Source organism: Corvus brachyrhynchos, unplaced genomic scaffold, assembly GCF_000691975.1.
Source record: "Corvus brachyrhynchos isolate BGI_N302 unplaced genomic scaffold, ASM69197v1 scaffold1097, whole genome shotgun sequence".
In the NCBI taxonomy this organism is placed as follows: domain Eukaryota; kingdom Metazoa; phylum Chordata; class Aves; order Passeriformes; family Corvidae; genus Corvus; species Corvus brachyrhynchos.
This window is the reverse complement of record NW_008239003.1, coordinates 148,355-175,297: the sequence shown is the minus strand read 5'-3', so window position 1 is coordinate 175,297 and position 26,943 is coordinate 148,355. Positions and strand designations below refer to the sequence as shown.

General features: G+C 43.4%; 1 protein-coding gene across 1 annotated transcript in view; it reads right to left on the bottom strand.

Moving 5' to 3' along the window:
* Window positions 1–26,308, bottom strand: part of MSH3 (mutS homolog 3) — a gene marked incomplete at its 5' end in the record, with an annotated part of 87,898 nt that extends 61,590 nt beyond the window's left edge. The window contains 7 exons of the mRNA XM_017739005.1: window positions 18,305–18,471; window positions 19,496–19,641; window positions 20,158–20,275; window positions 21,026–21,142; window positions 22,478–22,690; window positions 24,974–25,197; window positions 26,173–26,308. Coding sequence (XP_017594494.1) covers window positions 18,305–18,471; window positions 19,496–19,641; window positions 20,158–20,275; window positions 21,026–21,142; window positions 22,478–22,690; window positions 24,974–25,197; window positions 26,173–26,308 — 1,121 coding nt within the window. The remainder of the gene's footprint in view (window positions 1–18,304; window positions 18,472–19,495; window positions 19,642–20,157; window positions 20,276–21,025; window positions 21,143–22,477; window positions 22,691–24,973; window positions 25,198–26,172) is intronic.
* Between the last annotated feature and the right edge of the window lie 635 nt (window positions 26,309–26,943).

Genomic DNA, 26,943 nt, shown 5'->3' with positions numbered 1-26,943 from the left:
CCCTTTGTCCCCCAGCCACTCTTAGCTCGGGGGGCTGAGTGTGTCTGTGGGATTGGAGAACAACCACCCCCCTCCTTTTTTGGTGAATCCTGGCACGGAGCTCCCCCCTCCTCTCTTGCAAAGCCCGAAGGACATTTCCAAGCAGTTGTTCTTTTGGCACCAAGCATGCACATTTTTAGAAGCACAGCTTTTTCTCCTGTCAGAGTCAAGTACTTCCCCACATTTGCTCTGAGCAGCCTTCAGATGCCAGAGATGGAGACTGCTGTTGCAAGAAAGCAGCACAGTCACCTTCTCTGAGTAGCTGATACAAATCACTGCTGTCCATGAAAACCAAAAAATCACCACATGGATGTTACATTATATAGCACAGATCACCCCACGGGATCTCCAGCTTCCAAAATGCTCCATCCCCAACCCTTCCTGAATGTCAGAAGCTGCTGAAAAGCCCAGAAGCAGCCCTGACACTCTTTAAAATATCCATATACACATACATGTATATCTACTTACTCACATGCATATGTATCTTACATACAGATACACACACACAGAGAAAAACTTGAGGAAAACTCCTTGCTTGCCATTTTCTGTCCAAACTACCAACACTTCTCAATACATTTTCTGATTTTCTCAGGAAGAACTACATCTGAAAAGAACTCCAACCACATTGACAAGCCTGGAACTCAGGAATTTGAAGGAAACATTCTTTTAGCTTTAGGAACTCAGAGGCAGGAGCTGCCAAAGAAATGGAGGAAGGAGGTTATGAGAAAAGCAAAGGGCAGAGGGCTGTGCAGGCTCTGTATGACACTGCATCCCTTCTGTGAGGGCAGAATTAGGCAGCATGGGACAAAACACAAGCACAGTTGTACTGCAGCAGTTTCTGCATCCACAAATAGACACCAATCTTCTTCAGGCTCCTTCCATCTGCCTGTCTGAAGAATGGGATGAGACACACTGCACTCATGTCTCAGAAAGTAGAAAAGATCAAGAAGTGCTAGGAAACTATTTCTTAGCACCTAGGAAAAGCCAGGATGAGCAACAGTCAACACTGAAAAAAGACACTCCCACCACATCAATTTAATTTCCCTCAAGTGCAGAGGAGCGGATTCTGTGGACAGAGAAGACGCAGATCCTGTACCTGCTTGATCTCAGGGAGGTTATTTCACACTGTTTCACACGTCCTCACAGCTGATCTGCACAGCATGATTCACAGGGAAGTGCTCTTACAGAACGGGCCCACACAGGCTGGAGAGCAGCACTCAGGGGCTCCCTGTGGAAATGAGGTGAGTGCTCTGCACAGCTCCATCAGCTCAGCACTGCCCTGCTGCTCCAGGCACCACTCACAAAGGCAGTGCCAGAGAGGAAACCCCAGCCCACTCAAATGTGCTGTGAGGCTGACGTGGCCGCAAGCAGTGTTAGAAAACCTGACTTAAAACGTGGCAGAGAAATTACCAAAAAAGCACCCATTTTCTCCATCATGTATGGCTGTGAACAAACACATGGAGGGATAAACAAAGCCCTAACCTCTAATGAAGAAGTTCTTTCCATTCAATATCCCAAGCATGTAGAGTTTGCTGCAAAGTGACAGCACAGAGCAGGCCCCATGCAGTGACCAGCAATACTTACAGGACACTGCAGTGCCTTGTGCAGGCATCAGATCACAGCTCCTCAGAGCCAGCACAGTATCTCACCACACCTCAGCTACAATGACTTTCCTCTGTGTTTTGCAGGAGCTATACAGAACATGATGCTGGGAGGATGCAGCTCACACTGCTTTGGTGTCATCAGGAGCCTGGACCAATCTGCCATGTGATTGTCCCACGTGGACCATCACATGCACCTCCACCTGCACCCCAACAGAGATGTGCTACTGACAGCCTGGTAAACAAGCTGCACAAGTTTGTCCCCAAAATCAGTGGTTCCTCCATTCAGGATTATGCCAAACAGCAAAAATTGCTCTTCTTGCAGGGCTTCAGACAAATTAAACAAAACAAAAAAAACCATACCAAACCCAATCAAAACCAAACCAACAGCAATGGAAAAAATCAAACAGCAACAAAATCCAACCAACCACAAACAAACAAACAAAGGCAACAAGAACACCACGAAACAAAACACAGGCAAACCTAATAGCTGTCATATTGCATGCAATAATGCTCTTTCTGTTAAACCCCCCCGAGGAAAAATAGCTGTTTCTGAATCCAAGTGGGAGCGAGGAGGGAGTGAGGACACAGAGCCAATCATTTGCTCATGACATCTTGGGATTATCCCTATGGGCGAATGCAAGTCTTTCTACGTATGTGTATCTATACAACAAAGATGAAAAATGCACTGGTGACAAATGAATGAAACTCCACATGTATGCTATATATCATAAAATCAGGTGTGGAAGGCTCCTCCCCAGCTCTCTTTGTTGTACCTCGCTGACAGACATGAGCCCTACACTGTGCTTTTGGGATCATTTTCAAATTCCAAGCCCCCCTCTCCCTCTTTTTGTCCTCAAGGATGGAGCATTTCATATGCTTGTGTTTCCCAAGTTTTTGCCAAGTAGTAAATAAAATGTTCATTACCTGTGTTCTTTCCCATCAGATAGGGTCATTTTCTGTATTTACTTTCAGTGTGGGTCTTAAACTTCACACAATGTACAGCTGGACAAGCAAACTTTATAAAAAGGGAGTAATTACTCATTTAATTCAACACTAGCTCTTACCATTGTGTCTGGTCTCAATTGCTTAGCAGCTGCAGCTGTGTGCATGTCTACACCACTGCACCTACTGACTGCCATAGCACCACTCTTCCTATTCCCACTGCTTCCTCTGCAATGGCTGTAGAGCCTCCCTGACCCTGCACCAAGCAATGGGAGCATTCTGTGCCAGAAAAAATTCATGCTGGGAGGAAGAAAACACAACTTCTTGCTGGCTTAGCACGGTTAAATAACTCAGCAACAGCAAAGTGAAAAGATGGTGACAGTGACAGGACCAGAGCAGTCATTATGGGAAAATACAGAAGGTTGTCACCAGACAGTTTTAAGAGCACTGGCTTACTGTCTCAGGATTGCAGCACAGTCCTGTTCCAGCCCTCTCTATGGCCAGAAGCTTTATTTCACTATTTGCAGTGGCTCACTGCAAGACTGCAAGGGGAGAAGACTCACTCCTCAGAGATCTCCACCGTCCAGCTCTGCTGCCTCCTGCACCTCCAGGTTTCTCTGTTTTCTTTGCTTAACAACTTGACTGTGATGGTCAGCGAGGACCACAGGAGCAGAGCCAGGCACCCCAGAGAGAGCACTGGGGTGGAACTGTGCAGCCCCCGGGCGGGCAGGGCTCCAGCAAGGTGACCTCCCTGAGGTACAAGCGCCTGTTCCTGCAGGGACAGAGGTGCTGGAGGAGCAGAGCCAGCCCCAGGTCAGGCCCAAGCGAATCTGGCAATGCAGCACCACAGAAAGCTGCAGCGGGCTGGAGCTGCAGCCTGGGCTGCCAGAGCAGCAGGGACAGTGGCACAGCTCCCTGCTGGCACAGCCACATGCCAGGACACTGCCCACAAACACATCTGTTACAGCAGCCACTCAATACTGTTTTAATTTCTATTTGAATTACCAAGCCCAAAAGGGCCTTCTAAAAGCAAGTCTACACCACCAGACAATAGGTTGGCAGACAGAAAAGCTGAGTACTACACATTATATAACCAAAAAATATTACCACCTTACCTTGCATCATTTAGGAGGGGAAAAAAAAAACTTTCAGGTGCCTCAGAAGTATAACCAATAAATTAAACAGTAAGAATAGTGTGACTAAAAGAAACCAAAAATGTCTGGACAGGCAGAGCAAAGAAAAAGATGACAGAATAGCTTGGAAAGAACTAGTTTTGAAACTCTAATACAAAAGTGTGGACTACCACCTCGTTCTAAACAGCAGCATTTCTACTACCTCTTGAGAACCCCACAGCTCCATCAGTGTATCACACACCCTCCCAAAGTGAATGCACAGCTCTGTGTTTCACAAGGACACGTGTTGTCTGATCATACTTGTCCTGACTGACAGGAACACAAATAGTTCTCGTTTTCAACAGCAAAAACTTCTGAGCACAAAGCACTTTTCTCTTGTCTCTCTTAAAATATTTTTGCGAAGGCTTTCCACCTACAAAGGCTTCCCAGATCTCGCAATGAAGTCGTAACCATTGTGCTTCTGTCAAATCACTGCCTACTGTCATCAACACTCACCATCACAACCTCTCTCTAGCACCAAGCTGATGGAGGAAACATTCAGTAGAAAACATCTTATTCAAAGACACATCTTCTCTAGCAGCAGAAGTAACAGTCTAAATTCAGCTTGAAGAAAGCCAAGCTCAATGCTTAACAGTATTTCCCAACTATTCTAATTATCTCCCCTTCCCTCATGCTGTGTGTGAGCACAAAAATCTCCAAAGCATTTTAATTTCAACAGATCTGAAATAGCACTGGCCCTCAAAACACTAGAAGTTATGTGGGTCATACACACACATATGCAAAACACACAGTGCTTTGTCCAACAAGACAAAAGTGTCTCCTAGGTGAGGCTGTTTAATTAAAAATTTAAAGCAGATGGCTACAATGCAACATACTTCTGGAGAGAATCTTAAATTCAACTTAATTACTTGTTCACAGGATTAAAGAGAACCCCAAACCAAAGCTGAATGTTGCAGAATTTTTCAGCCACAGAAAATCCACAATGGAGCTGCTGGTCAGGGTCCAGTGGAGGCCAGAGAGGTGATCTGGAGTCTGGAGCAGCTCTGTGATGAGCAGAGACTGCGGGAGCTGGGCCTGGCCAGGCCGGCGAAGGGAACACTGAGAGGGGATCCCATCAATCCATACAAACACCTCCGAGGGTGCCAGAGGATGGTGCCAGGCTCTGTTCCGTGCTGCCAGGGACAGGATGGGGAGCAGTGGCCATAAAATAAACCACACCGAGTTCCAGCCCAGCAGGAGGAAGAGCTTCTGTCCATGGAGGGGCAGAGGCCTGGAACAGCTGCCCAGGGAGGGCCTGGAGTGTCCCTCTCTGAGGACATCCCCAGCCCAGCTGGACACGTTCCTGTGCCACTGCTCCAGGGGACCCTGCCTGGGGCTGGGCAGGGGCTTGGGCTGGGTGAGCTCCAGAGGTCCCTTCCAACCCCAGGTGTGCTGGGATTCTGTGATACAGGATTACTACTGAAGCAGGAATCACGTTTGCCCAGGCAATTGGTAAAGGGATATTCTACAAGCACAGACTGACAACATCAACAGGAAGTTGAATGCAAGCCACCATCAGCTTATGAAACATCATTCCCAATGATTATATAAGAAATAACTGAGATGTGACAGAGTCCATCCATGTCTCTGTTTTAAATCAGTCTGAGCTAACCTCCCACACTGCTACCACTACTCTACCTGCCAAGAACTGTCAGAAACTTAATTCCTGTTCTTTAATCAGCATAAGAATTGCTGTGGAAATTCACAAGGAGCACCGAACATCCAGTACAGATCTCACAGAGAAAGCACGCTGCCTCTGCAAGCAGGAAGGCCACACCTGGATTTTCCACCCATCACTGCACTGAAATGATTCAAGTTCATGGCTCTCAAGAGGGGATCCAGCTGCTGTCCAGGCTCTCACACACCTTCCTTTGGACTGCAGACAGGGAGTGCCCACTGCTTGGTTTTCAGCTTCCTGTGAGAGAGGCTCAGAACAGAAGAGCTACAGCAAGCCCAGGAGAGCCACTGGCTGGGCTGGAGCGCTGTCCCGAGGGCCACAGGGCACAGAGTCCCCAGGAACGGCCTGGTGGAGGGAGAAGGCCAGGGAGCAGATGGCTGTACTCTGCACACAGCGTCACAGGGGATGGAGGAGCTGCAAGGCCTCCAGGAACCTCTCTGCATGTCCTGTCTGCACTGCAGGCAGCCAAATCCTGACCCAAACTAACAAAAACCACAAAAACCAAACAAAACTACTAAGAATAAAAATCCACCCCACTGAATCCTCTTGATAAATACTCAGGCATCATGTAAGGTTACAGACCAACTGGATTAATCAGAAAAAATAAAATCAAAACTAGCCCATAATACCACAGTTAATTTAAACATGGAAGGAAAGTATACACATTACTATGTTTTCAAACTATGCTGGTAGGTTATTACACGTGGCACTCAGGCAGAAGAGCTGCAATTGTTCTTTAATTCTCTGTTTATTCTAAGAAGTTATAATAAAAAGGAGAAAAAAATCCAAAAGATGTCTTCAGAATTTTGATAATTTTATCCAGATATTTCTGCACAAGACTTGATATTCTGAATTAATATCTATGATAATTAACTATATTCAATAGTTATCAATAGTTATTCAATAGTTATATTCAATATATCGAAACCTGAAAATTCTGGATACTTGCTCCTCTGGGTATTAGCCAACATTAGAAAAAAATGTGGAGAATGCATTCACTCAGGCTGCAGAGCAGAAGAAAAACAGTGTGGGGATTGCATTCTATTATTAGGGGGCTATAGCATATGTCAGATGAGGACAGACTAAGGAAACTGAATTCATTTGGCATGGAAAAAGTTAAGAGGGCATCTTCTACCACCCAAGGGGGCATTCAGAAAAGCCCAGAGCAGACTCTGGTGAGAGGTCCACAATGAAGGGACAAAACTGAGCAGCCATGAGCTGCATTCTTTTCCACAAGACCAGCTAAACACATAAATAGGTGGCACAGTGAAGCTGGGGGCTTCCCTTCCTTGGGCATTTCCCAAAGCAGACAAAACTGTGTAACACCTGAGTTCCAGAAAGCTCGTCCAGGCAAAATTTTCCCAAGGTTTTGAGAAAAAAAATTGTTCTGAGGGAACTGTGTAAGTCATTAGGTGTGATATAAACCAGCTGTAGATCAACTGCACAAGAACAAGAACAGGTGGACGGGGGGCCCAGCCACGGCTCCAGCAGATTCCCCTGTGCCACAGGAAAGAGCTGAGCACACACATCCAATGTACTGCTAACAGCAGCCCACTGATGAGCTCTGAAATGGGCCTGACGCTGGGGTAGCTGCTCCCACAGCTGGACCATGCTAGCAGGGGATCTGCTTCCTCCTCATCTCAGGAACTCAAGGTCTGTGCTCTGAGCAGTGGATGCTCTTTGGAAAACTAAGGGATTTTCCATGCAGGAGTTCCCTTACCATGTCTTCTTGTAGACAACTTCACCCACCTACGAGATATGTTCTTCCCTTATCTATGGGCAAGCTTCATCTGCAACAGGAAGGGCAGGACGTACCATTTAAGACAAATATCCAACCACATTTTTCAGCTAAGACTGTGGCACAAAGTCTCTTTTTTCTTAGTTTTTGGCATGTGTAACTTGCTGTTCACATTTCATCCTCCTCTCATGCCACTGACAGAACCATTTGAACCAACTCCAACTGAAAGGATATGACAGATTATGCAACTATTTCACTTTTCCCTTTTCCCCCCCTCGATTTGGAGACTCAACATTTGGGACACTCGCACATGCAAGTACCTTCTACACTACAGAAATAAAAATTTTAAAGCCACAGCAGGATCTTCCAGACGTCAGCATCTGTAATTACAGATGTCATCAGAGACCATAAAAAACCCCAAGTATTAAACAGCTCCATCCTAAAAATCAAACCCACTGTTCTGAAGACATTTCAAAAACCAATCAAAATTTGCCTTTGTACATGGCCTGTACCTTGCAAAGCCTTCTTACACATTTCCAAGAAAGATCCAGCTGCGTGATGCTCCACTGCATTGTCCCTAATGACCTCACAGCCGAATGAGGCTGGAAAATTGTATTACCCCTGATTTTCTTCCAGAAATGTCTCCATCCAAGCTCTCCAGCTATGATTAAAATAAAGACTCCCAATTCCAACATCATAAAGACACCCAGGGAGAAGCTACCTTCAAATGTAAACACAATAGGCAAAGTTCTGCTCTAACCCCACTCCTTTCTTCCTCGCTGTTACTGGAGTTATTCTCCTTCAAAGCTGTCAAACCATGGCAGTACTTGGAACAAAACTTGTAAGATGTGAGGAGGGAGCTGAATATAACAATAAATCCAAGTATGAAGTGAGCAAGAAACTCCTTAGGAAGTAATCTGAAGGAAAGCAGAAGAAGAAAGAAAAGAGCAGGAACCTTTATTGTTACAGGTGTTAACTTGGCAATTAATACTGCTTTCATTCTCCACTCAAAATCCAGGAGAGGCTTCAGGGTGTCGGTAATGTGCATTAATGGCATGCTATTTTTAATAACTCTACCTCAAACAGAAATGTGGCTGTCATACATCTAATTAAAAAAAAAGCCCTGCAAATGGTAGACAAATGTTGGAATAAGGTTTCAAACCCTGAGAGCTCTGTGCCAATCACCAGGTCGGCCAAGCTCTGGTTTCTGAAACAAGGAAGAAGCTGCTGGGTTGGGTCATGATTTGCCTTGCACGATGAGAAGTGTGGTTCTGACACAAAACAGGGGTGGTTCCGTCCCCAGGAGCACAGAGATTCCCCATGGCCGTGGGGCTCTGCAGCTCCCCAACACCTCACAGCAGGGAATGAAACATGGGACGGGTCCAGGAGCCCTCCTGCCACCGGGGGGGAACCATTTCCAACTTGGGAACGAACCCTGTAAAACCAATGCACAAAACACTCTCCCCGTGCAGGAATATCTGCTCACCCAACACGCCTGAACTCAGAAAACACCACCTAAATCTCACTGCTTAAGCAGAATTTGGCATGGGGAAGTGCTCATCTCCCTCAGATAAAGAGCTTTTGATGTTTTGTAATGGTTTTAATAGAGGCTGATGGACAGAAAATGGGATACATCTGGCCGGTCAATTACACTCGTAATTAATGTCTCCTCTGGTAAGCTGATACAGATTTAAGAGTCCATTAAATGGGATGAATTGAACTTGTTAATTTTTCAACAAACCATTTCAGGCTTTCCTGTGAGATGTACAAAGATGTTCAAACACAGTCTCATCTCTGACAGATTAAATACAAATAGAGTGTTAACAATCATACCCTCCATATAAAATATTTTCTTCTTAGGCCACATTCCTGGAATTCAAGAGTGGGATGTTTTCACCAGAAACGGCTACTTACCTTGATTTTCTGTTCTGTGAAAAGCTAATACAAGCAAAAAAGCAAGGCAGTTCTTCTTCCCATGAGCATGTAACTCAACAGATGCTGTGCACTATGTATTCTTTCTTTCCAGTGATTTACCATTAAGGAGCCAACTGCAAAAACCTTCTTAAATTATTTTACAAATGGAAAAAAAACATTTGAAGGAAGAAGGTGAAGGCAGCATGGGCCAAATGGCATGCTTTTATAGAAAAAAAAAGAAAAATAATTCTAAATTGAAATTCAATTTATCTCACGTTTACACTTTAGGGGCTGGCAATGGTTGAGCTCAAAATAGAATTTTAAGTATCACAAGGCTGCACATAATCTCTGCAGAAGTGAGCTGAAAACAGAGGTGGCAGAGTTTTGTGTTTGTTCTGCCTGGGGTTTTTTAAATAAGTCAAAAACTGAAGAAAAAGGTAGTATCTTAATTCTACAGACACCAGATACTTACTCAAACTTACTAGATTTTGTTACTCAACACCTGAGGAAACTGAGTAATAAACCTTCTATTACTACCAACCAATTAAATGGTTACAATATTAGAGGGAGTAGAGGGATAAAGCTACTGAATGAAACTAAGTTTTTTTGTCAGATAACAGATTTTTGCTCACAAGACACACAGCCTTCTTTTTGTTCATTACCTGCGTTTTAAAATACATAAAGTTGTTGGCATAATCTGTCTATAAAGAATGTTCCCAACAAAACCACAAGAATTTCCCTCACCCAGCTTAAAATGAAGGGTACTGGTCCAGATTCTGCTCATGGTCAGTGACGAGCCAGAGGTATCTGAAAAGACATCCCTATTAATACACATCAGTTCCTTAATATTCCTGAAATCCTTCCTGTGTATGGACTGCAGCAGAGGGCCTTCAGTTCCCTGCTGAGTCCTCCCCCAGCAGCCAACTGCAAAGGTACCACTCTCAACTCAGCCATGCTCAGGACAAGTGCTCTTTCATCAAAAAACAAACAAAAAGGATTATGTTAGAAGAAGGAGGTTTCTTGGTGTTTGTGGGTTTCTATTTTCTGTTTTGCCAGTTGCAGTCCTCTATGATGCCACAAAAACTTTTGCAATGATCATACAAAAAAGGGCTGTGGGAACACAGAGACAACTCCTTAACCCACCAGTAGCAAAGCTGCTGCTGAAACTCCATTCTGCAACTCCTTTCCTCAGTACATTAAAAATCAAATGTGTTACTTTCAACTAATAACGTTTGACAGCATACTAATTATATACCACAGGATGATTAATTGATAGAGTGGGTAGTTTCCCCTCTACCATGGCTCACAAAATTACATCATGATTTTGAGCGCTGAACAGCAGATTCCACAACACACATTCCAAAATGCAACTTAATTGAAGTTAATTATGAGTGCATTTGATGATGATAGATATGAAAGCATTTCTTTACTTAGGCAACCCAAGGGCTTTAGCATTCAGACTCTGGTGCCAGGTCAGGTCTGTGGTCTGACTCTGGCTGGGTCCAAAAGTTGGGCCACGTGTAATTTGTCACACCCAGACTGCTCTGTCACACAGGTCTATTTTCACCTAAATTAACTCAAAGCACCAATCCTAGTGTTAATTAGAGACAAACCAAGCTGGGTTTTCTTCTCAAAGCTGTGAGGAATAACAAGTGCACTGTATTGGCAATATGCACAGAATGCTTCATGATAAGGCCTAACTTCTCTGCTTCAGGATGCAAATGCATGTGCTATCTTTTCAGACAATTAAAACGTCTTAACAAACTAATTAATACTCTAAGTAAGGATTTTTGACAAAGCTACACAGCTGTTTCCCTTAAATGAAAGGCTTTTTTTCCCCTCTTCCTAGCTCACTTTCTCCCAAATGAATCCTTTTTCCTTTTTTTTTAATTTGGTTTGGTTCTGGCTTTTGTATAGCAAATACAGCACTGCCCTGGGAATTGATTTGATGGATGGACTGTTCAGGAATCAAGAATCAGTTTGTTGGGCACATCCAGAGGGCAGTGGTCAAAGGCTGAGTCCCAGTGGACTTTGCTGGGTCTTTGCTGGCACCAGTGTGATGTAAAATCTGCATCACTGACACCGACAGAGGCACCCAGGGCACCCCCAGCAGTCTGCAGGTGACACGAGGCTGAGGGTGCAGTGACACCCCTGAGGGACAGGATGGCATCCAGGGGGACATGGACATCCCCAGAATGACCCATGGAGGTCTCATGAGGGTTAACCAGGCCAGGGGCTGGGGCTGCCCCTGGGTCAGGGCAGCCCCGGGCTGGATCCAGGCTGGGGATGGGCAGATGGAGCAGCCCTGGGAGAAGCCCTGGGGGTGCTGTGGGGGAGAGCTGAAACCCCTAACCCTCTGGGCTGGGACCCCAAAGCCCCTGTGCTGGGATCCCAAACCCCCTGTGCTGGGACCCCAAACCCCCTGAGCTGGAACCCCAAACCCCCTGAGCTGGGACCCCAAATCTCCCTGTGCCCCATCAGAAAGGACCGAATTTTGTGGGTGAGGGCTGCGACCCCAAGCCCCCCGAGCTGGGACCCCAAACCCCCCTGAGCTGGGACCCCAAACCCCCTGTGCTGGGACTCCAAACCCCCTGAGCTGGGACCCCAAATCTCCCTGAGCTGGAACCCCAAACCCCCTGGGCTGGGCTGGGCCCCAGCGTGGGCAGCAGGGCAGGGGGGATTCTGCCCCTCTGCCCCCTCAGCTGAGCCCCCACCTGCAGAGCTGCCCCAGCCCTGGGCCCAGCTCAGGAAGGAGCTGGAGCTGCTGCAGCCAGGCCAGGGCAGGCACCAGGATGAGCAGAGGGATGGAGCAGCTCTGCTGGGAGGAAAGGCTGCCAGAGCTGGGCTTGCTCAGCCTGCAGAGGAGAAGCTCTGGGGTCACCTCACTGGGGCCTTGCAGGGCCTGAAGGGGGCCCATGAGGAAGATGGGGACAGAGTTTTTAGCAGGGTCTGCTGAGACAGGGCAAGACGTGATGCTTTTAAACTAAAAGAGGGTAGGTTTAGACTGGATATCAGGAAGGAGTATTCTACCATGAGGGTAAAACCATGAGGCTGCCCAGGAGGAGGTGCATGCCTCATCCCTGGAGACATTCAAGGTCAGGCTGGACAGGGCTCTGACCCACCTGGTCTACCTGAAGAAGGGGGGTTAGTCTAGATGACCTATAAAAGTCCCTTTCAACCCAAACTCTTCTATGATTATATGAACACCACCTTGTTCTTCACAGTGCTCTCCTGGTTCTTCCTCAAGCCCTGACAAGACCTGAGTAGTAAAAAGGAAAATGCACAGCCACAAAGCAATAGAAGACATGCAGTGACATGGCATGTGGCTGTCCAGGAAGCTGTCCAGGAAAGTTATCCTTCCTTTTCAGACCCCTGCACTACCCAGGGCATGTCAAAGATGACGCAGGTTGGAGGGGAGTGACTTGTGCCCTCGTCAGACTCATACCTGCTGCTTCTCTCTCCACCTCAGGGTCCCCTCAGCCACAACTCTGCAGAGGGGGCTGCAGGGGCAGGACAGTGCCAAGCTACGAGGAATGCCTGCAATCTTCCTGGAAATGGGGACAAAGACACCCAAGACACATAAACAGAAGGGCAGAGGCAGGAAGAAGTGGCAAAGACTCCAGAAAGCAGAAGCAGAGTTGTAAAACAACAGGCAGGAGGGATGGAGGGGCAAACAGTCATCTTCCACCTGACAGAAGCCAGCCAGACAGGCACAACATAAAACAGGAACAGACTCAAATATATGTGCTAGAAAATGGTTTGAAGTACATCCACCTCCCCCTGTAGAAAGTCTTTCACATATACTGAAAGCAAGTATCATACACACAATTTTTTTGTGTCAAAAAATACAGTGCTTCTCAGTAACACAGTTAATTACTGCAGCAGTGATTTCAAATTCTCTATTAAGAACCCATAAAATATTCACGTGAATCTTGAACATCTAACAATCATTTGTACTATTCCAAATTCCCAGAGGAGGAGTCCATGCCTAAAGCACACTCCCCACAAGTCTAATTTACCAAAAGCCTCTTACCTCTGCCATACATAGAAAAGAACTTCTGTTCAAAGAGACAAACACTGTCAGTCAAGCACAAAATTAAACTGCTAAAGACAGTCCAGAAGATAAATCTTGTTCCCTTCTGCAGTTCAGAAGACTGATGGCACATAAAAACCCACTTCAGTTTCATTCTCTTCAAAATTAAGAAAACTAATATATTCTGGGTTTATGAAAAGTAACTAAAGTCATGGCCTTTTTCTCTTCCCCAGCTCAGGAGGGGCTGGGAACCACGACTGCAAGAGCATGACTCTCCTCACTCCATATCAGTGCTACCTGCATGTCAAACACACACACAGCCTCAGTCTTCCTCTCTCCCACATGGTCTCATTTGCACCACTGCTTAGATTAAACTGCTGAATGTCTAACTCCTGACACTAACCATGAGGGCAGGAGATGGGAGAAGAAGTAATGTCTTAGAAGTTAACACATCCAAGGCGTCCTCAATGCCACTGCTTCACAGTGAAAGAGTTACGTCCTTAGTCAGCTACAAAGATGAATAAATTATGAAAAAGAAGTCCTTCTTAAAACAAAATACTAGAACTTTAACAAATATGCCAACATTCATAGACTGTTAAAAATATTTAAACTTGCATGCCAGTTTCAAGAGCTTAAGAGTCATTCTCCATTTGCAACTGTGAAAAATCACAGCCTATGAATATATACTGAGAGAAAAGAACAAGCAACATCACAACCAGAGAGGACAAAAAAAAGTACCAAAACTTACATGTCACCTCCTGCAGTTTCTGATCTGTCCTGTAATAATAAATCAAATACTCGCCAAAACATGAAAACAAAGGCTTTAAAGTTTTATTTTTTCTGCTTCTGTTTATAAGGTAGGGGGCTTTCTCCTACGTAAGAAGTTAACTTCTTGACACCAAGAAACTGGACAAGCATCAAGCTCAAGATTTAATTGTTCTTCATTTAATAATTTCTATCTCAAATGGTGGAGGGGAAAAACAATCCAAAGCCGTGAATATTACTAATCAGTGCAAGAATGCCACAAATACAGCAGCTGAGCACAGCACGTTTTCCGTGCTGTTTGCAGTCACATGAGAAATAATGCACCTTCGAACCAGGTGTGAGTCTGGGGAAGCTCCTCAGAGCTTCAGCCTGGGGTAACCTACAGAAACACAAGGGCCAGGCAAAGCAAGGCCCACAAAGGCCAGTATTGCTGTAAAAAGCAATGCTAACACTTTTTATCTGATTTACCATCAGGGTAAGAACAGTGCTCTGCACTGCATTTGGACACACAGCTCTGCAATTGCCTCTTTGTGCCCCTGCAGCAACAACTCTGTGTGCAAGGGGGGACAGTAATTCCACCCAGAGGATGCGCCAGACTGTGAAGGGCAGGCAGGCAGGCAGGCATGGCAAACAAATACACTTCACACATAAGCAATCTGTCAAACAAGATTTAAGCCCCACATCCCTTACCTGCAATGCCACAGAAGGCAGTATGAATGCCAGTACTGAGAACAGCAATGTTTCATGACTGAGACAGGATTAAACTGAAAAAAAACCCCATCCAACAACTCTTTCAGGTTATTGCATGAGGTGGTAATACTGTCATGGAGTTTTTCCCCCTGTCCATTCAAAAGGAGAGAGTTCTGATGTGACCAGTTCAAGCAGCTGGCTGCAGAGACCATGAGCTGGGTTCTCAGCAGTGCAAAACACCTCTTTGGTCAGTAAACATCTGATGCCTCTGGGTTTGTGTTTACAGAAAACAGTTCATGTGCTGGTTTTGTACTTCAGTTGCTTTTTTCTTCCCTGCTGCAAATTTAACTGCTCGTAGCTTCCATTGACAAAACATTCTCAAGATGTTTGTCACAGCTTGCCTTCCACTTAAAAATCCACGGGAATATTACAAGCTATACAAGCCATGAAACCACTGGTTTCTGTGATCACCAGCCCTTTAGATACTCTTCACTCCTCTGCTCTAAAATTTAATGTGCAATGCTGTTTACTCTCACTGTAACCCTTTGGGGTCTTGTTTTTGCCACTACAACCCTTCCCGTCCTCGCTCACCTACAAACCTCAGGAGCTGAGCTATATAAATAAATGCACATGCCCTTCATGGAAAAAAACTCCTCAACATTAACTACATGAATGCATCCTCTAATCTGAGCAACCAGTCACATATGAAGACCTACAAAATTAAAAGCACTTTGTACACATTTACAAGTCTGAGTTCATTGCAGCCGAGTTTCTACTTGACTGATGACATAAATCCATAACTGCATCCATGAGAGCAATTAGCACTGAACAGCACCGTTGACCAAATGTAAATCCACTGTAGCTCAGTCTAAGAGACCATGACAGAAACTAGAGAGGAACACATTGTGGAGACCTCAAGTGATACAGCTAAAACCAGAGGCCACTGCTAAACCAGAGGGCTATCAGCACTGCACTTAGCAGAAAGACCTTGCAATTTTATTTGCAGAGGTCCTGAAACACAAATTAAAAAGGCTTGAGTTGAACATAATGATGGAGGTTCGGCTACTTGAGGGACTCCACCATGCCTAGAGAGGGAGGATGGGTTTAGTTCTCCATGGGTTTGAAAGAGAAGGCAATTCCAGGGAACAAACTCCAAGCCAAAGACTACTGCAGTACTCAGGAGAAAGCAGAAACCTGAATCCCATGTTCAGAATCTTATCCCAGGGCAACAAGCTGCAGACTACCTGGAGCCTGAAGAAAACAGTGCAGACTCAGGTGAAATGCTTTGGGTTAAAAGTTACTTGTGATCAGTGTGTTTTCACACGGTGTCCAAGAATGCTACAGAATGAAACATGGCAAAAAAAGGGCAGATGGAAAAAAGAGGAACAACGGAGCACTCCTAAGATGCTCCTAATTTTTCAATGAAACAAGAAAGGGGCACATGAGAAGAGCAAAAACATCCCAAAGGAGCCTCAAACACAATTTCAGAAGACCAGTACAGGCCAGGTTTTAAAGCAGCCAACATCTTAAGAAGGGTGGGTGCTGACCCTTGACTAGAAAGAACATGGAGTACAAAACACTGTGTTCTTCTGAAAAAAATGTACGTATTTTCTGAAGGCAAGACTACTTCTTCTTTTTTTTTTTTTTTTAATTTTTCTAGAAAGAAGGAAACTAAAAACATGAAAAAATTTTCCTCCAGGCAGGTCAGCACTTGCCAACAGATGTTACTAATAGTTTGGGAACAGGACAGTACCCACCAGAACAGCTTGTCCTGAACCAATTTTTGTAACCTACTTTTAATATAAGCTTTGCTTTTGAGGGAAGGCTCTTCACTGGCCTCCAGCTCAGTGTCCTAGAATAGTATTTTCCAGTCATTAAAACCACCCTATAATAGTAAAGAATAAAAAAAACCTCACAGAAATTGAAGGGAAGCAGACACTTTCAACTCTTGTCAGTGTAACAGGGCACTGAACCACCTTAGGGCTGCTCTCATAAAGCTGCAGTGATTTACCTCGGCTCAACATTTTATTTTACTCTTTTAGCAGCCATAAGCACAGTCTTTGTGCTGGCCACATCACCTTGGTCACTCAGTGCCAAGTCCTAATACGAAACATCCAACACCAAAACACCCCTGGTGCAATTCCTACACCACACAAAAGGAGTAGAAAGACTTCTCTCTTCTCTTCTCTACTCTCCTCTCCAAGCTCTAGTCTCCTAGGACTATTTTTCTCTCCCATCTTTACCCTGTTTTTATCATTTCAGTGTTTTTCTGCTGCATCCCTAACACACAAAGAGATGAAGAGCCTTCTTGAACCACAAGAGCTAGTTCCCATGGTTTTAGTTAGAAAGGTCTTCAAAAAAATTACGGAAATTAAACTTTTCCCAGTTCATGGAAGATTCTCAACAAGAGGTTTTAGAAAAGAGCTGGTAAAGGATGAAATCACCAGGTACTGGGCCAATAACCAAACCTGGATACTACAGACATGTCAATATGCATGAAAATGAAATTACTGCTGTACAAAAGAAATTGTACAAAAATGAAGCCTAATTAAAAAGCACAAGAAAGCAGCATATTGAAATCACTTAAATTACTACGAAATACTTCAGGGCCCTCTAGTGGTTTAATCTCTGGTACGAGAAAAAAAATCCCTGAAGAATTGTTTTTAAAATAAGGCTACTGAGGTGTATTGCAATAATGTGTTCTATTTCTGTCTCTCTTATGTAATTAAGGGCATTTAGGCTGGAAAGCTGCCTAGCAAATTACCAGAAATGTGAAAAAACTACAAACTAAACCCTATTCACAAACTCAACTAATGGGTAGCATTTTTTGCCTTCATAAAAACAAGAAGTCACTCATTAACGTTCTCAACTGTGCACAACCAAAAAAACACAAAGAAAAAGGAAAAAGATAAATCACAACCACTCTCCCACATTCACATCAGAATGACCATTTCGTTACAAATTGAAATGTCAAGCTCTAAACTAGCTCTCCATAGCCCAGAACTGCATTGTTAAAAAGAAAAAAGTGAAAAACCGAAACTTTCTCCCAAAAAATTGCACCTGCAAGATTTCATCCCCTCTTCAGAAGACTACTTCATCCTTCATCCATCACCCTAAAAATTACGTCCTATTCCGGTTTTATTACACAGCAAAACTGATACAGAAAACAGGTAACAAATTTCCTCTTGAAAAGCACAGAGACCTCAAAGCAAAGAGATGATTAGTCACAAAACTTCCAAGTCTGTACCCAAGACCAAAATGGTGCAATAGGACAAACAGGATGAAATACCCGTTACAAAGGCTTTCTTCGCCTATCTGCATTAATAGAAAATGTAGTTTCATGTCTTTTAGAGACCTCAAAACTATGACAAACAGGAAAAAGAAGCTACATAACACCTCTTTCAGATCTGAAAGGTAAGTGCATGAGCTTGGAAGTTATTCCAACAGATCCTGTGATTAGGAGTGTGGTGGCAGGACTGTGACACTGACAGTGTTTAAGTGCACAAATCTTTGAAAGGACAGAGAGAGAAGCCATGGACTTCAGTCTAAATACACCCTGGGAGCAAGTGCCTAGAATTTGGCAGGATGTGGGAACTCCTCAACCCAGCAGCAAACCACTCTGAAAAAGGCCATGACAGAACTACACATTCATACCTGCTTCTGGATCCCAGCTCCACCAACGGCTGCAGGGAAGAGAACCCCAAACAACAAAACCCCCACAGAACTTACCTCATGGAGGTTATACTGTGGATGAGCTTTTCAGATTGATCTGACAGCCTGGATGGAAGAATTATTTCAACTGGCTGCAGACGCAGAACCCGACTCTCCAGCTCCGAGCGAGAAGCACAGTCCCGAAAACTGTCAAAAATTACCTCTCCTGTAGTTGGCTGGATCGCCTGCCAAACAAAAATATATACACATACATACTATATCCACTGGATATTACATTTTCAGGGGCTGCTTCAGTGGCTCAAACTGTTAAACCAGAAAGAAAATCTACGGTGTACAGCACAAAATTATACAGCACCCACACACACAGTGAAAGTGGCAGATCAAAAAACTTGATTGCGCTTTTTTTCAAACCCATGATAGAACAATAACTCCAAAACACTAACACAACTTTGTTTTGGTAAGTGGCAACAATACCTCACAAATGTAAATGTGCTCTTGTTTTTACCAGTCCAGCACTGTTCAATTTTTAATACCAGAAAATCTATTAACTGAAGTCTGTGAAATGCACCTGTAATTCAAACTGGAATTTGAACACTTGCTCTTGTTGTTCTCTCACAGCTGCAGTGTGACATTCAAACAGAGGCACAATCAACATACTTTTTAATTAATTCATTACCAGCTGACTGCGCATCAGTTATCACTGTGTTTTGCTGGTTAATCAGGACTGGGTTTAGTCCTCACCATAACAGACAATACAAATATGAAGTGTAAAGGGTAAAAAAATCCTAAGGCTCTTCCTCTAAATAATGGTATTCTGTACAGGAAAAGAGTGCTCACAACCTTTAAAATATTGACCATGAAAGTGTTTAAACACTGAAGTTTGTAAAGCATCTGAACTAATGAATTCCCTCATGTATTTGGGTAAAATACTAATATGTTTTCAAGTGAAACAGCAGCAAAACCAGTTTCATAAATGTTCAACTATCAACTCCATACCTTTTCTGCTGTTTTCAAATAGAAAGCCATCACAGTTCACACACAGATATCTTACCTAAAGTGCCTTTTTTTTCAAAAAAAAAAAAAAAACCAAACAAACAATTCCTACTCCCCTGCAAAATAAAATCTGAAAGACAGAACAGTCATGAATTTAACAAGGTAGCCATCCACCTCCCCAAAAAAAACCAAAATGCACAACAAAACAACCCCACGGAAACCCTAAAATACTGACTCCCTGAGAAACTAACTTACCATAATGCCTGTAACAATGTCACCTTTCTTCCTGTCTTTCAGGTTGTCTCCATTTTCACAGACACAGAGGAGGTAGTTATCTGGGACATCTGCTGTTACCCCTTCAACATCTACAGAATCATCCAGCTTCAACAAAGGGTTCACATGTAACAAACGTTAAAAAAAATAGTACAGAGATTTGGGTGGATTATCTTTCTAGATCTAAATCTTGTACTCTCAGACATTAATCTAACAGTCTTTTTAGCTCCTGGTATCTAGTATATTAGTTTGAGAAATGACATTAAAAAAACGTGGTAGATAAGACAGGATAGAGGAAAACAAAAAATGAAAGAAAAGACATTAAATTCACTGGTTAAAAGATGTTTCTATCCAATTTTTCCATTTTCTAGGCAAGACCTGCAGGACACTGCAGATTTGTAAGTCCACTCTGTGACTTCAGAAAGCAACTACAGTAAACACAACAGCCCTACAGCCCTGAGAAGATTCAACTGTTTGTAAAGCCAGCAAGATGTTTTACCACAACAAATACAATTAAAGGAACTTCATTTCCTGCTGCCACTCTTATGTCAACCCCTAGCTGCTCATGTTGCATCCTGGTGATAATACTAGAATCAAGGCCTCCCAAAGGTTACTCTGAAACCAAGTTTATTTGAAAAGGATATCTTCTCCAATAAGTGTAGACTTAGTGTAGAGGGCAGTCAGCTTACGGCTGAAGAGAGAGCTTTTATTTTCTCCAGCAGCTTTCAGTGCTGCAGTTTCCATTTGCTTTATTACTCCAACCTACAAGCAGACAAAAAAGAAAAAAGTTAGCTCTCTGGTAATAAATTATTATTTTTATTATTCTATATATCTGGTAATCTTTTAAGATGTGCAAACAACAAATGCATAATTCAAGCTGGAATACATAATCTACAGAAAGGGCTCTCACATCAATCCTACTAATGAGATTATAAGGCACTGCTTTTCCTGACCCTTTTCCTACTCCTAAATGCCCTCTCAACTTCCATACCTGCTTCTTATCCTATTTTGAAACAATTTAGCTGGAGGTCACTGCTCGTTAGAGAATGGTTCCTGCACCCAATTCAGGATCAACAAGTCCTTTTCTTAGAAAAGGAAGCAGAAAAAGAAGTTATCACCAGAAAGCCACAGAATTAGAGGGATCCAGAACATGAAGGAACAGAGAAAAAAAAATGGGCTGGGATAAGAAAAACAAGGACGTGAGGAATAACAAAACAGAGAGACTATATGTATATGTCTCCTTTTTAAATGCAAAAGCTTGATACAGAAACACTGAGAAAACTAAATGTTCTGGAACTGTTTCTAAAAAAATGAAGATACTTCTCTGAAACTGCTAGAGGTTCATGACACCCCCAGCAGAGAGAAACTGAAACAAAGGGAAGTTGGCCATTTCTATAGCAGGAACCAGCGATAACGAGCTGCCCACTTCTCAGCTGAAACCAGGCTCTGGTACAAGCAATGCAAGCTCTTTCTGAGCTATTCTGTACTCAGTCTGACAGAAGTCGGGGTAACCTTGTGTCCCTTGGCTACGAGGCGCCGCACGTGGACGAAGAGCCGGTGGCTGGGAATGCTGGCAGTCATGAAGTTGTGATCCAGGTGACAGTAAATGTTCAGTTCTTTAGCTGCAATCTGCAAGGTGCAACAGAGTCAGCCAACGGGTCACAAAGTAATCTAAGAAGATAAGGATCTTATCTCTATGACAACAATGATGCACAACTACAATTAAAAGCTCAGTGACAAAGGGAAAACATTCCAGGAGAAAGCCTGGAGGGACCCCTGCACCTTCCTGTGCCGGCACTGCCATAAACAGGGGATTCACTATCACAGGCTGCAGGTGTCAGGTTTTAAGGTCGCACCTTGATCTTTACCACTGTGAGGTAAACCACCCACACTGCACACACAGGGTCTGAAACACAGCTCAACAAAAGGTCAAATGGTTTTCTCGCCACTAAAAACACAGCCGGAATGGAAGTATTTAGCTTGTGGTCGTAAAGATGGGATTAACCTGGCTAATCAACCAAAATACTGAAAAATCAATATTGAACAGCAGTGGGAACCAAACACTTAATAAAAAAGAGTAACAACACTTACTAAAATGTGACATTATCATGTGTGGTTTCTATTTGTCTTTTTGCTCCTTAGCAAAAAGGCAGGTGATCACTGACCAGAGAATGTGGTGTTAGGCAGGACCTGCAGGCAAACACTGACCAGTCTATCTGAACAGCATATTTCTATTCCTGGACTGTAAGTACACCAGCAAATGAGCAGACAAATTACATGGCACAAATATGATGGGAAAAATTAATTCCCAGTAACCAAGCAACGTTTCTCACTGGTCTGAAGTGTGGAAATAGCACCAAACAAAGGTTGGTAGCAATGACTTTGGGACAGATCATAAGAAAAAGAATTATGAAACATTTATGAACCATCACTTTAAAATTATGTTTGTTATATAGTCCTTTCCAGCTCCTACAGATCTGCCAGGCACAGGTGCCATATCTGGACATGCATTCAGGATGCTCTCTGCACCCAGGGTAGACCTGATATATTCATCTTTTTCAACACCACTTGCTCCACTGTTTTTCAATCTGAAAAATTCCTAATGTCATACATTAGAGTTATACATTATATATATATAATAGTAGAGTTCTGAGCCATGATACATAATTCATCTCTGAAAGTTTTTCAACTTTAACTCTGACAAAAAATTATTCTAGGAACTCACCTTAAATTCTCAACATACAAGACAGCAAGCACTACCATGTGATTACAAAATAATAACTGGCAAAAAAATGTGTGCATAATGGATAGTCTTCTATTTTAGCATGCAGAGATTTCTCATCCCAAACAAAATACCCCACAAAACTTATGCCCCCAGAGAAGCATCCCTTCTGGAAGTGGCCACAGACCTAGGAGGACACCAGCATAATGCAAGTAGCTTTCCATAACCTTGGAAAAAATTACCTCTGCATCTTCCCCAAAGAACCGGTATTTGTATCCACATTCCACGCACAAAACAGCATCTTTATACTTTTTCTTCATTTCTATGAATTGGAGTTCTAGTGGAGTGTAAATGCTTTTGGTTCTTTTATTAAGATTTGTATCTGAAGAATTTTGAGAATTTTCACAGGACTTAAGGGATGCAGAAAACTGACTAAGATTACATAGTAACTCCTCCTGTAATAAAAGATGGAAAACTATAATTAGGAATCATCAAACAAATCAATTGCCCCCTCCCTTGGCTTACACTGACCACAGAGCTAAAGATTGTTCTGGCATTGAAGAGCCCCCAAAGCTGCAGCACAACTACTGAAGCAGGATATACAGAATGCAGTATTTTTGGAATTAAAAGGAATTAAAAAGCCATGAAAGTCAAAGTTAGTTAGGTGAAACCAGAACGCTACTGTATCATAAGCTCTCCAAGAAACTGGCCATATATTAAAATAAGGATGAATTACTGCCCCAGTTCACAGGGCAGAAACTCCAGCATGGAGGGATTTATGAAGTTCCAAAAAATCCACAGTAAATCAAGAAATAAACCAATGTGAGTCTCAGTTCCCTGTCTCAGCCACCAAAACTGTACTCCTTCTCCAGTCTGCACTGCCTCTGTAAGTTCAGTAAACCTCCCGGAATAATTTAAACATGGAAAATCTATACTACAGTTTCTAAAACCTTAAATGTGAAAGGCTTTGAGCCCACTCTCAATGCAGTTTATAATTTACAATGACATTTTGTAGCCTATTCTTGCCAAGCAACTTCAGCTCCATGACTCTGTGTTGTTCTGTATTGTCAGCAGAGTGATGGGTTCAAAAGTGCAGAGAAAACTGCTGAAAAGTATTTCACTTACAGCGAAGTTACTCCTCACTTATATCACAACATCCAGCACAGATAATACTGGTTCAAAAAGAAAAAAAAAAATACGAAGACAACACCCTCCAGAAATTTTTAAAGCATATGACTATTCAAAACTTAACTGATCAGGTTGTGCTATAAATTCTGTATTTGCAAATAAATCCATTAAACTTCCATTTCTACAAAATGACCCATTCAGATTACAAGAAACAAAGTGAACAGACTGTTCAGTAGCAATGGCACTTCAGAAAAAACACAGATATGGCTTAAATCATATACTGCACAAAGAGTGCAGTCAGAGACCAAGTGGGGAAAAACAACACTTAGCTGTAACTGCAAAATCCCCACAACTGCACACCATCAAGCAAAAGAACACAGCCCAGCACAAATAAAGCTGCACTACGCCCAGAGCTTGGGTGGCCTCAGGAGCTCAGATGCCTCAGCTGCGAAATACCCAGCCCAAGGACTTGGCAGTCTTCAATCCAAGGTCTGTGACAGCCAAACAAGATGACCTTGTCTCATTTTTACAGGAGATTGTCGTGACAAAGCATCTGGAATAAGGCCATGAAAGAAGGCAAAAGGAGTAAAAACAGACACAAAAGCGGACTTGTTGAGGTGGTTGTTAAATCAGCAGCTGCAGGAAGGTCACTAAGAAAAAAGAAAGACACAAACGCCTAAAAGGTGCCCAAGGAGGGCAGGCCAGCCCTGGAATCAGTGTTCTGTGTTCTCCAACTCATCACACCTTCATAACCTCAATCTCTTACCACAACAGAATTCTCTTGCCACAAGCTGCTCACTGCAGCATTTGGATCCCACACTCACACAAAGCAAACACCCCCAGTGGAAGGTCACAGCCTTCAGGCAGGACAAGTTAAAACCAGCTGCACAGCTTTTCATACAAGCTCCTTCCCCCAATAAGCCAGATGTACAGCTCCATTAAAGAGCAGTTGCCACAGTAAGCCATGGGCTGCATTCTAGGACCTGAATACATCAAATTGAGCAGGCTGACCCCCAAAACCACCAATTAACTAATGTTAACTAGCCCCATAATTAAAGGGGAATCCAAACACTGTTAGTCCACTCAAGTCTCTTGACTTGCACCATACATATCACGATGACAATTTTTCATGTGAGCTACCCCTATCTTCTGCAGATGAAAAAGCAGTGATAGCTTTACTAGTTAGATTTACCAGCAATGGTTTTAAGCCACGTCTCAGTGATAATCCTAAACAATATTTTTGCAAAGAAAGCCTGTTAGAAATTTGAGAGCCCACATCAAAACCGGCAGAACTAAAGCCAAGCTGAGCCAAGTGCCACTCTGAACATGTGTTATTGGGGTATTACAGCTTCCCCCACAGCCACATGTTACACCGCCAGGGCTTCTGCTCTCTCATGATGCCACTGTTCAACGGTATCACTGAAGAGCCAGAACAGCCATCCCACTCACCATGCAAAGAGCAAACATTCATACACAAACACAGGTCTGTAGGGTTCTGCTGCACCATTTCATGTCGGAGCACAGAACACAAAAGGAAGCTTGTGCCAAGCTTGCTCTTTTAACCCATAGCAAGCAATCTACACACACCACAGGACCAAAGCTCTGCGTACCTTCTGTGCAACCTTTGGGCCAGCGTCCCAAGATGGGAGAGGATTTTTCAACTCTGAGTTTCTCCCCATAATACTGGGACACTTTTCCAAACTCAGAGATTCTTTCTCCTGAAAGCCATCCTCCCGGACTCTGGTGCACTGCTGGTTTGAATCACTGCAGAACTCTCTCAGCCTGTCCAGAGTTTGCAAACAGATACGGGACTTTTCACACTTCTGAGATTCTTCTTTGGTGAAAATACACAACAAAAACGTATTAGCAACTTATTTTCTAAAAAAGAATGTCTACTAGAAGAACATCAGTAAGCACAGAACTCAACCATTTTGCTCCCTGTCTCCCTTCCCCACATTCCCTGTCCTCTCCCACTGCAGTATTTCTGCCAGCCTGACAGAATCATGCATGTAAACAGCTTGGTTAACTTCCCTGGAAAACCAATACTCCTCACTTGTGTGCTTCTTTCTACATGGGAAGAGATGCATCATTATTTTTTGGACTGACAACTGCACAGCTACAAGTTAGCCAACAACACTGGGAATCAAGCACATTTTCTTCCAGTACATTTTTTAAGCAGTGTTGCTTCTTGAGGGTGTCCTACAGATACTTCAAAGCATCACACCAACAAATTTAATACAGTTCCCACTTTGAAACTTAAGAGGCTAATTCTTTTACTGAAATGTAATGAACTTTACATTCAGTGACTGGTTTTCATACCAGCATTAACTTACTAAATTCTCTGTTCAAGGCCAGACGGAACTCCCGCATTTCCGAGGCAATGGAGCAGCTGCTGTTCCACAGCAAGAGCCCTGCATTGGAACTATTCACTGAGGCAGCCTGAAGGCACACCAGCCACAGACCAGGCTCCACGGAGCTGTCAGTGTCAGCCATGCCTCAGAAGAACAGGCCTAAGACTCTAAAACCAACACAGGAAGGAAAATGCATTTCTGCCTGGACCTCTGGACTTTACTAACTTAAGAACCTGGTAAAGCTGAGTCAGATGAAGGGGATTTGCAGAGTAACTGTGGAGCAAGGCTCAAAGGCCCAGCTTCTGAGCCACAGAAAGGTGCTCATCATGGCTCTTCAAAGACGTATCTTACACCCAAGAGATGCATCTTGAAGTCACTGCCAAAACACTTTCCAAAATTTATGAAGAACTTTATTTACTGCCTGTCAATGCTTGAAGGTTTGCTTACAGTCCACTCACTTTTAACCTGAGTCTGGAGTGGGTTACAGATCTCTTCCAGAGTAATCTGTCGTGCCTTGATCTTCTTTTCACAGGGTTCATTGCTTTTGGTAGATGTGCTCCTTTTTGTGCCAAATTCAGAAGCCTGAAACGTAAATTAAACTAGTAAGTTCAGTTACCTTTTCTGTTTGCTGTCCTCTGAAAGAGAATAATGCAACCAGCAACTTCATGAAGAGTTAATGCAAAATAATCCAACCTCCCATCCCTGGAATTGTTCAAAGCCAGGTTGGAGGGGCTTGGAGCATTCTGCTCCTTCGATGTCTTTTGAAATATACACTCGGAACACTGTGTAAACAGAAAATTCATCAATTTTGCTGTATCACCATTGATCTATTGCAAGAAGCTTGACTAAATATGAAGAAGTAACTTATAACTCCAACAAAACATCAACACCTTGCTCAAAAGCACACAACGGGTTCTTTCAGCAGCTTGCAGCCACATTTCATATGGTAACCTCTGATGGTTTAACCAGGGAATTTCAATTTCCTTAGAACTAAACAGGAACTCCAGCCTCACCAACTAAGCCCAAAACCTCCACATAAGCACAGCCCACAAGAGTACCAGTTTTCAAGTCCACTGTTAAATACCACCAGATTAACACTAATGATAAAGTTTTTTCTACAAGGACAGAAAACCGTAATCACACCTTTCAAAATATATTTGGACCAAAGGTAACCAAGATAGCTGACTTGAGTCACAGGTGGAAAAAGCAAATGCGCTTCCAGGGCCAGA